General features: G+C 46.1%; 2 protein-coding genes across 2 annotated transcripts; one reads left to right on the top strand and one right to left on the bottom strand.

Moving 5' to 3' along the window:
* The first annotated feature begins 3,654 nt into the window (after positions 1-3,654).
* tnfsf10 (TNF superfamily member 10) lies at positions 3,655-7,084 on the top strand. Its single transcript, XM_058376605.1, has 5 exons — positions 3,655-3,833; positions 4,629-4,775; positions 4,953-4,998; positions 5,105-5,224; positions 5,771-7,084. The coding sequence occupies exons 1-5, from the start codon at positions 3,720-3,722 to the stop codon at positions 6,226-6,228; spliced, it is 885 nt and encodes a 294-aa protein (XP_058232588.1). The 5' UTR covers positions 3,655-3,719; the 3' UTR covers positions 6,229-7,084.
* Positions 7,085-7,813: 729 nt separating this feature from the next.
* Positions 7,814-11,971, bottom strand: msl2b (MSL complex subunit 2b). The gene is made up of 2 exons (XM_058376603.1): positions 10,756-11,971; positions 7,814-10,202 (listed from the first exon to the last, which is right to left on the bottom strand). Exons 1-2 carry the CDS (start codon positions 10,895-10,897, stop codon positions 8,563-8,565), a joined length of 1,782 nt encoding a protein of 593 aa, XP_058232586.1. The 5' UTR covers positions 10,898-11,971; the 3' UTR covers positions 7,814-8,562.

The following is an 11,971-nucleotide window of genomic DNA, read 5'->3' as shown; positions in this document are numbered from 1 at the left end:
CCAAATAGGGAAGGAGAGTCAGGCCTAAAAAAACAAGCCCTCTATCTGCTGCACATTTTTATCTGCACACATCAGCGAGAAGGAGGGGATTTTTCTCCTCCTTCACAGTTCACCACCAGCTCTTCTGGAGATCTGATCCTCACAACAGCCTTTTATTTCACGCTCAGACTCATCAGAACGATCTGTCAGCTCAGCAATGCCTTCTTTTTTTTTAATGGAGTTACCTCTTCAGTGTCCCTGAGGGGAAAACGCCCACGTGCAGAGCCGAGCTTGCTTTAGTCTGGAATGAGCGTTGGGAATCTCCGTCACATCATACACTACACACACCTGCTTTCTCTCATGGTGGGTTCATCAAATCACTGAAGATCTTCCTTTCTTTATCTTGCCCTGTGTTCCTCTCTCTCTCTCTCTCTCTCTCTCTGACATTTGATTCCAATCGACTTATTTCCTTCTTCTTTTGTAATAAAGCAGGGCCTCTCAGACTGGAGGCCTCCTTCTGCAGCCAAATTCTTGATTCCCCATGTGCAATGAGGCATTGCGTCAAACCTCCAAACCTCACCATGCACTGCAGGTTCTGTCTCCTCCACATCATACCATATTCTTATTAATGAATTATTAATGAAGTTAAATTCACGTGCTTTAGGGCTGGTCATTATATCAAGTGACCGGAGAGACGTCTTCTTAAACCTCACACTGCTCTACACTTCGCCAGGACATGTGTTTCTGAGCACAAATTTCAATTCCCAAAGCAGCTCCTCACACACACACACACACAATGTGGAGCAGATTTTGAGTCACCATCACCATGTTCTCATCAGATGTACATCATGCTAAAGTTGCTGAAGGATGCAAAAGGAAATAAAGGGGAGGATTTTATCTAAAGCAAGTCTTCTCTGTGCTTGGCTCAAACTGTCTCCTGGGTTTAAAAAAACTCCCCCCTCACACACAAATGCGCACACACACACACACACACACACACACACACACACACACACACTGAGTTCGGAGTTCTTTTCCTGGAGTCAGTGAAACTGCACTAAGCCAAACTTCGAGCTCTGTGCCGCTCCTCACTTCTGGAAAATCCAGAGTTTCCAGATCACTCATTGGTCACTCGCTTGTTTTTCTTTTCTCTTTCTTTTTTTTCCCTTTGTATTTTTCCTCCTCCATCACAGCGTCTGGGTGCCAGATATTAGCTGGCGTGTTTGCAGCATTGTTTAAGTTGCCTGCTTTTCAGCTTGAGGTCGTGTCAATGACCATGCAGGCTGCAGAGAGAGAGAGAGAGAGAGAGAGAGAGAAAGAAAGAAAGAAAGAAAGAGAGAGAGAGAGAGAGAGGGAGAGAGAGAGCAGCTACACACAGCTGGCCGAGTGCGATAGAGCATAAGAAGGAAGGGAGAGAGAACGGAGGGAGGGAAGAAAGACAAAGAGAAGAAGTGCACATGAAAAAGGAAGTATGAAAAAGTGCAGGCGAGAGATTTTTCCTCCATTGTTCTGCCTTCAAGCTCTTTGTTTCTACATGAAGTACAGATTGTTTACTGACCTGTGGTTAGTTTGTTATTATTATTATTAATATTATTAAAGATCAGTGTAAGTTCACTGTACGGAGTCACTGGACTCTGATTGGTGGATCAGGTGGTGATTAATTCTGATTGGTGGATCAGGTGGTGATTAATTCTCTCTAACAGCAGCTCTGACTGGAGCGCAGCTTTATATTAATGTACTCACTCTGATACCTTATTGTTTCCATAGCAACAGATCACTAACAGGGGACGTGTACAGCACACACTCCACTGATAATACACTGATTTTAATAAACATGACATCATTGATTTGGGTCAGTTTTCTGTAAGGATACATTTAATCTAAATTTATGGAAGGAGTATCCAGTGTCGGTTAAGAGTCTAAGCGAGGAAAACAGATCCTAGCAACAAGAACATGAAGAGTTTATTATGGAGAGATTAGAGACAGTGACGTCCCTCAGAAGCGGAACATAAAACACAAGCAGAGAAGTGAGATTCACTCAGTAAAATAAAAAATACACTGGAACAAACTCCACAATACGAATGAAAACATCCACAGAGACGCATCATATCTGATCGATTTGGATTCTGTGAAACTGCAGTTCTACACTTCAGGAGCATGTGGTTTAAATATATATCACACAGAGGGAGGAGAGGTTCTGAGGGTCATGGCGCTTGTTAATGATTCTAATAAACTTTATATAAACTCTGCATGGACATGTGTGTGATCAGGTGAGGAACGTCCAGTGTCCCTCTTTAAGGGTTTTCAGTAGAACCTGAGACTGAAGAACCACATTGCTCAATGAATCACTACTAAGTGCTCCATGTCACTGCAGACGCCCCAGTGAGGAACCATACACACACACACACACACACCTCCCCAAAAGGCTGAAAAAATCACCAACACATGTGAGGATTGAGTTCTACACAGAGTCTGTATAAATTCATCCTGACGGTTCCGCTCACAGAAAACACAAACCATGTTGATAAACTCTGGGGGAAATCTGTTGTTTTCATTTAAAACATATTTTCAGATTCAGTGATTGAAAACACACAACTTTTTTTTTTTTTTTTAAAAACAACACTGTTCACAAACTCTTCAACTGGAATAGTGCAGCATTGTGAATGTTCTAGAACCGGTTCTGAACGTCTAAACACCGAGCTGCCGTTTGAACATGAAGTCATTTAGTCCTCGTGAGAACTGGACCTGCTGAAAGCTTCGTAAATCCATACACATACAGGCAGGTTCTCCGACTAGTAGAACTCCCGTACGGTGTGTTCCTCACTGAAGAGTGTTCCACTTAGAACTCTTTTAAACTCAGATACTCACTCTGGATAAGGGCCAAATACTAGAAATGTAAATGTACTAGATTCTTATTCCTCATTTTTCTAACTCTGTTTCCTGTTTAGTTTCATTCACGTTTCAGTGAACTGTGGTGATCTGAACCGTACATCACTTTAAGTCCACTGTCCAAAGAACCCATGAGGAACCTTTTTATTCCTTAAGACTCTAGTACAGGAGAGAGATTGGGAGTCGATCCCGGGAATACTGAGAATGAGGAAGAACCTCACACAGAAACTCGGAACATCGTATGGAATTATTACAAAATACATTTACGTTACTGCTGCACATCTTCTGAAAGGTTCTACACAGAACTCCAGGGAGAGTTCCTAAACTATTACAACAGTCTAGAACCCTTACTGGTTCCTCAGCTGTGGCTCTGTGAGAACTCGTAAACAGTTCAGGGTGGAACAGAGAGAGTTAATATAAAAAAAATTCTAAACAAAAGCCTTTTGAAAAATCAGAACTTATAAAGAAGCTTAAAGAGCTGATTGTTGAAGAGTCCCATAAGGTTCTAAAGGTTCTTTCTCATTTTCTTTAAAGCTAAAACTATGAACTGTTGTTCCTGAGAGAGAAGTGAAGTAATAAATCTGAATAAAACACAATGCTTTGAGGTTTTGGTTTCGGTGTGAGATGATCCTGAGGCTGAAGAGCTTTAAATTTCGCTTTTGCGAAAAAACAACAACAAAAAACTCGGAACCCGTTTAACAAACATAGAAACCGAAAGAGCCCGTGTGTGTGTGTGTGTGTGTGTGTGTGTGTGTGTTCCTGCTCCTCCTCCTCGCTGTGGTGTTTTTTTCTCTTCATATGTACAGAACAGGAACCGGAGCTGGAGCTTTTGTCTCGCGCTGTTGGTCATCATGTCGAGCTCGCGCACAATGCAGTATATCGGCCTCCTGCTGCTCGCCGCCATCCTGCTGCAGACCATCGCTGTGGCCGTCACTTTCATCTACTTCAGCAATGTCCTGAGCACGGTAAGAGCCGCGGTTCGACCTGCACACCGCCGGGTTCGGACCAGAGACTGAGAGTTAAACGCGTTCCTGCGCGCGCGACGGAAACATTGGCGCAGTTTGAAATTCTGAATCTGAATGTGAAAATACAAACACAAATCTCGGTTCTGGTGTGTTCTGGACTCGTTACAGCGGCTTTCTGTAGAACAAACAAACAAACAAACAAACAAACCTTCAGGCGTGTGTGTGGAAAAATACTAACGGGGTTTTTTTTATTTATAAATTTGCGTTAAAATTGTTGCTCTAAATCTTGCAGGAGTCTGAGTGTGAAAAATGGGATTAACGTTAGTCAGATTTATCTAACTTTATTTATAAAAGCTGAAGAATGAGTTAACATGTGAAGTGTGGAGAGTGGACATGAGTGTGGTCAGTGAATAGTGCAGAGTCCAGTGTTTTCCTGATCTGAGGAAATTGCATAGAAATGTCTTAATTAAAAATAGGATTGTGTTTAATCTGAACACTGATCACTCTGAGTGCTCACACACACACACACACTCACACACACACACACACACTCACACACACTCACACACACACACACACACTCACACACACTCACACACACACACACACACAAAGATAACACCATGCTCAGGTCCGTGGTGTGTCCTGGAACTTTTTCACTCTGTGCCCTGGTCCTGGCACAGTGGAGCCGAAGTGTCTGTAGGACACACACACACACACACACACACAGAACATCTGTCTCTGACCTACACACCACACAGCATGATGCTGAAATAAAACTTTATTTATTAACAGATGAAGGAGACTTTTTCCAAAAGCAGTGTGTCGTGTCTGATGCGCTCGAACCTGCGCACACTGAAAGGTTCTGATCCGAGCAGCTCGGAGGGAAAGGACGATCCCTGCTGGCAGGTCACACAACAGCTCCACTTCCTCATCGAGAAGGTAAAAACCTCCACCTCCATCAGGGCAGAAACAACAATGAGCTCATTTACAGCTAATATAATGTTTCATTATTTAATGACCAGAGGAATTAACACCACGTGAGTCAGAATTCAGTGGAAGTTTAAACTCAGACGATGTTTGAATGAATGCAGTGTTAAATGTGTCGTGTCTTCACAGTCCATGTCTAATCGCTACCAGGAAGAAATCTCCTCAGCAGTTAAAGGTAGGAGATAAAGCATTCCTCTCTCATGTTTGTGTGATAACGCTGTGACAGACCGTAGTGTGGTCAGAGTTCAGTCTAGTGTCCTGAAGCTGTCGCACTTTTCCAGATGAAGTGACCCGAGTTCTGCCCTCGCTGGTGGTGCAGGACCAGGACGCTGTCTCACGGCCCAGGATAGCCGCTCACGTCACGGGCAGTTACACGCCAGACTCGGACAAGGATGTCGGAGGTATGCTTTAAACAAACCTCTTCTGCAGCTCTGACACAGACATCAGACTGATGTTTATGAAAGTCAGATTTTGAAATTTTGCTAATATAATGATTGTGACTTCTCGGACACAATTAAAACCAAATGACATGATTCAGGGTTCCATCATGAGATCGTCATCCGAGCAGCACTTTTAGCTCGTGAACTGTTTTGTAGACTGTTTTACTGACTGGAAGCGAAGTCCACACAAACACAGACTTTTATTGCACACCATCAGCGCAGAATTTTGTAAACAGTGCTCGCTTGTGTGTCTGTAAATCATTTCTGTGCAGATAGTTAAAATATTTCTTTTTTGTTGAATTGACAGATCTATAAACTCTCAGAAAGACACGCAGCTTGAATTTTCTTGCTGTAGATTGTGACTAAAATGAAAAAAGCCTGGTGTGAAACTCGAGAGCAGTTTTTGAAATGTGCATCTCTTTCGTCTCTGCTGCCAAACTTTGAAACAATGGTGCTTTTCTAGCCAAGCCAACCCCATAATCCCTCTCTCTGGCCCTGCCGCTGTAGGTGCCTCCAACAGGAAGGTGTACGGCCAAAAAATCCAGTCGTGGGAATCCGAGAAAGGCCTGGCCTTCCTCCAGAACGTGGAACTGAGCGACGGAGAGCTGGTGGTGCCGCAGGCTGGACTCTACTACGTTTATTCTCAGACGTATTTCAAGCACACGCTCATAGAGGAAGAGGATGAAGAAGAGGAACGGGAGGAAGATGAGGGTGCGGCCAGGGGAAAGCCCATGCTGCAGTATGTGTATAAAAAAGTGGGATCTTATCCGGTGCCCATCCTCCTGATGAAGAACGCAAGGACGACTTGCTGGTCCCGGGACGCCGAGTTCGGCCTGTACTCCATCTACCAGGCCGGGCTTTTCCAGCTCGGCGGCGGAGACAGGCTGTTTGTAACCGTCAGTAACGTGAGCACCATCGAAATGGACGAGAAGTCGAGCTTTTTTGGCGCTTTCTTGGTCAGCTAGGTCCAATGCACCGCAGGAGCAGGAGTTTTTTTTTTTACTGCTCAGTGGTTCCCGTGAGTCGGGCGAGCGACAGGACTCGGCTTGTTTATAACTGAGCTCTCTCTTTGGAACGCTGCCCGAGATCAAACCGTCTGTATATGTGTGCCGAGCGAGTTCACCTTACTCGCACTGAGGACGTCTCTGACGTGGGGAAACTTGACTTGATCGATTTGCAGCCAAAAAAAACATCACGCAAGAGTCAGAAACCATCAAGAGTCTGAGATGAAGCTCGAGAACTGAACAAACACTCAGCAGGTGGTCGGGGATAAAAACGACAGGCCGCAGTGAAAAACCATGTTTTCTCTCCTGCAGATGGACAGAGTGACGTTCCTGCACTCTGAATGTCTGCATGTCATCATAATGTTAAAGAACCAGACCGTTTTTAAATTACATGGAGAAATGACCGAGAAACCAACTGCTCCGGTTCTGCTCCGACGTCATCGGACAGTGACGCGTCGCGGCGTATCAGAGATGTATAACCTTATTTCCTGTCTGTAAAACTGAATCTGTGAAGAATCTTCTGGATAAAAAAACGGCTCAGATTTCTTCTTTACATTCGTTTATTTTTTATAAACACGACTTCCTTATGAACTTTCAGCATCATCACTGCTTCCATGTTTGTTTGTGTATTTATGGATGAATCCAAACAGCGATGAAGGTGAGCGTTAGCGTGAGAGCTGAGTGATTTTCTCCAAAACTGTCAAAGTTTAACCTGAGAAATCAGCTGTGTACATTTATTCATAATTTTTACTACGTGAATGCAGATTTTAAAACTTTATACTGAATAAAGTCTGGTGTGAACTCTGGAGTTTATGAAGTTTTCTGTTGAACAATTCTAAATGTTTTTTTTAATGTTGGAGTTGCACAATTTCAGTCACATTTAACATTTTATTGTGTAAGAAGGAAATCTTTCCAGTCACTAAGCCTTCATTTTAAAATATCAGATAAAAGCTGCATGCTCTTCTCATAAAGGGACTTTTCCCTGTGAGTCATGTGCCTTCAGGGCCATGTTTATCTGAGAGCGGAGCATGCTCAGTCGCTCACGCCGCTTGTACACACCGCCAGGAGAGACAGAACCACGGGGAAAAAAGGAACCGAGGTCACGAGGTAAGGATCAGGGTCCTGTGGTGCCTACAGCCACAAAAGCAGATGTTCCACATGTGTGTAATGTCTGATTTATAATAAAGGACTAAAGCTGCAGGAGGTGTGTTCAAGAGGATCGTTCTGAAATCTACACACACACACACACAGGCTCACTCGTTTGTAATGTTTGTACAGGAATAAAATTTTACATAAAATATAAAAATGATTCATGTGAAAATTAAAGCTGAATAAATTTTTCAGTTGGATTGAAAAGCTGGGCAGAATTCTTCACCTGGATAAAATAAGACTGTTTCATCTCACCTCAATACTGAAAGCCAGAATGACCTCTCTGCTGTCCCTCTACTGCCCACTAGTGGTGTGAAAAATGAACTGCATCAAACCATCAGTAAACAAACAGCTCCGGTTCAAGATTTTGGGTTAAAGGAGGAAAAAAGACAAGAGCCAGGTTCTGATTTTTTTGTGGAAATATGTTACATTTATATTACAGGTATTTTAAATGCCCAAAGGAAAAAAAACAGTTTTAGACAGCATAAACTAGCACAAACAGGACCGCAACATAATTTAGACAGAAACCGAACATACTGCATCTCAGTGAATTGCATCTGTAGAAATCCTGATGAAGCCCTAGATGGCCTGTAATCTATGTTAAGTGATGCCCAATAAATACTGCAAATGTTGTTAATGTAACTTAAAAAATATCATAAAATGTACTTTAAATTGGGGTTCATAAGTCGATGTACAAAAAAGCTTATAAATACAACCAGTCTCTACTGACGTAGCAGGTACCATTTCATCCAACAGGTCTGGTCATCTAGCCTACAAACTGAAAATCATCCACAAGTCCACATAACATGACCCTCAACAACGAGGTCAGGCATCTCTTTGCTAAAGTTCATGCCGTATAGATCACTTGTACCGAAATGGAACAAAAAAAAAACAACAGAATTCCATCAACTTACAGTAACATGACTCTCAAGTCACAATAGTGTGTAAGACAAATAAAATAATAAAAAAGAAAAATGTTACAAGTGATTTATAGGCACAGGCTTCAGCAACGACTAATTCAACAACATGAACTGGAAAAGAATCACAGTAGCTGCCTTATTGACGACTCCGCCGGCTCGTCCCCGGGACGCGAGCGAGCCGGGCTGGAATTTGGGTTCACGTGACCGCCAGAGCATCGTGCGCGGCTCAACAGTCAAACCTCATGTCCAACGCCTCGTCCTCGTGAGGCCCGGCCGCCAGGAACGACGCCATTGGCGAACCCGCCGCCGAGGGGATGTTCAGCGTGCCGGGGGTCCCGCTGCCGCCAGCGTTCTTCATGGCGATGCTGGTGAGATTGATGCCCAGCGTGAGCCTCGTCTGCTCCAGGGCTTTCTCCGGCACCGCGAACGCTTCCAGTTTCTTCTCGCCGTTGGCCATGTAGGAGTTCTGGCAGCCGCGGCATATGCAGTCCAGACAGGCCTTGCGGTTGGAGTAGCAGGGGCAGCGCTGACCCCGACACGTAAGAACACTTGGGTTTTGAGTGGCCCTGCCACATTTACAGCCCTTCTTCTCCTGTGGTTTCTTGTACACTACCTTGGTGGGACTCCCCGGCACGAGAGGATTATTCACCAGTCGCTCTTTCGCCTTGTCTTTCGTTTTTGGGGCACTCTGTTTGGACTTTGCGTACGCCTTTTTAGGTCCGTGTTGCTCGATACTCTTTTTGACGGGTTTATTGGGCACTATCAGAGCTTTGCCCACTTTGGGAAGTCCTCCGCCGTTTGGAACGGCCACGTTGGGCGGGGCAAGCGTCAAAGTTTTAGGTTCGCACTTTATAGAAACGGGCACCGAGGCACCAAGAGCTGGCCCTCTGATGATGGTGGAGATAGGCAGGGGCTGGATCTTCTCGCTGTCGCTTTCAGAACGCGAGCGTTTGCGGTTCGATCGTGGAACTCTGGGAGTTATGGCGGAACAGGAAATTCCGGAGGATGGCTGCGGGTTGTGATGAGGATGCTGTGGAGCAGACACCCCGGCGGAGTCCAGGGGAAGCGAGGGAAGTGGTCGAGAAGCATCGGCTGAGGCGGCAGAACATCCGAAGGGTCCATTCATATTCCCCGAAGCCCCGAGGCTCGGCTGGAGAATAGCAGAACTCTCCACCTGAGGAACAGGATCAGGTTCCAGAGTCCTAAGCACCTCCTCCACGCTCAGTAAGAGAGTCCCGCCTGCATGTTTTATATCCTCTCCAAATTCACACATATCCATACCGGGGGCACAAAGCTCCTCTCCGGCCTCGCACACCGGAATCTCACTGCTGAAGTTCTCCTGCTTCACAGCCTCACTGCCCATCTCCACCGTCACGCTGGCGTGAGGCGAGGGCATGCCGGCCGTCAGCTCGTCCATGCCACTCAAGCCGTTACAGTCCTGAAGGCCGTTCAATCCCAGTGGGCTCGGCGGCTGCTGCTTGATCTCTGAAGAGCATGGGAACTGGAGTTCATCGGGAGGCGTGTCCAAGCTCGAGGGAGCAGGCGAGTGCTGTGCCAGGTTTGGTGAGAAACCCTCGTCTCCCGTCTTGTCCGACGAGAGACCCTCGTTCAGCAGAGCCACGATGTCCGGGGCTCCGTCCACTTCGCTAGAAATGTGCCGAGCAAGAGGAGAACCCATGATGTACTCGCACAACTTCCTGTAACAGTCCACCAGAATGCACAGCTGCTTGTTCTCCTCGAACTGCTCGTAGTCTTTACACCAGCTGCACGATGGCTTCATCATCATCTTCTTCCCTTTACATGTCTTGCAGACGTAATGCTGGCACGAGGAGTTGGTGGGAGCGATTGGATCCTGGAGCAAATTCCCTGCAGGAGAAACACACACGAGGTAAATGACACAGTGAAGCTTAATCTCTTTATAACAACATGCACTGACTGCAGATATGCAGATAGATGGCGCTGTCGGGTAACAAGTCCTTCACAACAACACACACACACACACACACACACACAACCTGCAGCACAACATACTTAATTTACACTCAGGTCTGATTAACACATACAGAACACAACAGGTCATAAATATCACAGCTAACTGTCTGGACGCTCCTGGGGAGATTTCTGAGGAATGAAAGCATCACTGTAATAATCACAAACGCATTTAGAAAAAAAAGGCATGGGCACGTGCGAAATGATAAAAAATAAAAATCACAATAAAAGCAAATGAGAAACGATAAAATATCTTAAGTGTGGTGTTGAGCTGAAAGGAGAGAGAGAGACAGTTGTATAGACAGGTGTGCAGTGATGTGTAGGCAGTGCGCGTGCAGTGGGATGATCGGGGGCGTGTCGTGGACGAGGAGCAGCGTGAAATAAATCGTGCTACAATAAAATCAGAGCTCAGACCGGATGTGAAACGTACCGCACACCAGGCAGGACAGGGACTGTCTGAAGAACGGCAGCAGCTTGTAGAGCTCGGATAAAGCCTGCGGGTCCCGGGGGTCGCAGCGCAGCACCGAGCGGCACGCGGACACGTACAGAGCCGTCGCGTTTACTGGGTTCATGTCCGCACAGGGGGGAGGGAGGGGGGTTCAGGATCGGGGAAACGCGCGCGCGCGCGCACACACACACACAAAATCTCTGATATAATGATGAGGAGCTCAGAAAGTGTGCTCGGGCGCGTAATTAATGCACAACGTCTGCACGGTCAGTTCGATATTAAAATCTTCACACGTGCGGCGGGATGGCGCAGAAACGTCTCTCCTCCACACATAGCACGTCCGCCGTTACAGACGCTACGCCGTGCACGCGCTCTCTCGCTTCCATGGCAGGAAATACGCAAAAATAATCATCATCACCGGAGAAATGCAGTGCACGCGCTCCGGTTGCGTCCCAAATACATCCGATTTGTGGTGCAGAAAAAAAGACAGCTTGTTTATACTGCCATGAGATTTTTGGAGCGCAGGAAGTCACGGCAGCAGCGCGTGCAGCAGAACCAGAGCTGCCGAATTCAAACCGCCAGGATCTCCGGATCCTGTACTCTGCTTCACACACACACACAGCTTCGGATTATTTCCCACACTCCAGCCGAGGTTTCTCGTACACACCGGAGAGCGGAAGCAGATGAAGCTCGTTAAGCTCGGTGTGTGTTATTGTTCATGGCGCCGCGGCTCTGCAAAACAAAACAGGCCGCTTTTTCTACAAGTTCTCCAAAAGCGCCGAAAATCGGTTCCGCTCGTTAACCAGCAGCACCGCCGACTCGCTCACAGAACACACGGGCACAAAATGCATGCCATTAAATCCCCAAAACAGCAAAAAAAACACCAGATAAAGAGAGGAAAAACAGAAAAACGGTGAGATGTGTTGGACCGGGCGCGCGAGCTGCGGCTCCTGAGATCAGGAACAAAACAGGCCGCTTTTCTTCCCTCAGTCTCACTCCCGCGGCTTCTGCTGCTTCCAGCCGCCTTCACCGACAAAATCCAGGTGAAAGGAAACGTAAATAATGTCCAGGTACTGCGGTCCAGGTTCTCAGGAGGAAAAAGAGGTTCAGAGCGCGATATTGAAATATGTTTGTGTTTGAAAAAGCTGCTAGCGCTAACGCTTCTCCTCCCTTCTCTCTGTATTAACACACGGAGGGG

The sequence above is a fragment of the Hemibagrus wyckioides genome, linkage group LG23, assembly GCF_019097595.1.
Source record: "Hemibagrus wyckioides isolate EC202008001 linkage group LG23, SWU_Hwy_1.0, whole genome shotgun sequence".
In the NCBI taxonomy this organism is placed as follows: domain Eukaryota; kingdom Metazoa; phylum Chordata; class Actinopteri; order Siluriformes; family Bagridae; genus Hemibagrus; species Hemibagrus wyckioides.
Note: the sequence above shows the minus strand (reverse complement) of the source record. Positions and strands in the feature narration are given on the sequence as shown.

What these genes read in the sequence shown, in the direction of transcription:
- tnfsf10 (XM_058376605.1), top strand. Translation starts at nt 3,720, where the DNA reads ATGTCGAGCTCGCGCACAATGCAGTATATCGGCCTCCTGCTGCTCGCC. An exon ending in TCAGCAATGTCCTGAGCACG is followed by an intron (nt 3,834 to 4,628) that starts GTAAGAGCCGCG and finishes ATTTATTAACAG; the next exon opens with ATGAAGGAGACTTTTTCCAA. An exon ending in CTCGGACAAGGATGTCGGAG is followed by an intron (nt 5,225 to 5,770) that starts GTATGCTTTAAA and finishes CTGCCGCTGTAG; the next exon opens with GTGCCTCCAACAGGAAGGTG.
- msl2b (XM_058376603.1), bottom strand. Translation starts at nt 10,897, where the DNA reads ATGAACCCAGTAAACGCGACGGCTCTGTACGTGTCCGCGTGCCGCTCG. An exon ending in CCTGTCCTGCCTGGTGTGCG is followed by an intron (nt 10,203 to 10,755) that starts GTACGTTTCACA and finishes TTTCTCCTGCAG; the next exon opens with GGAATTTGCTCCAGGATCCA.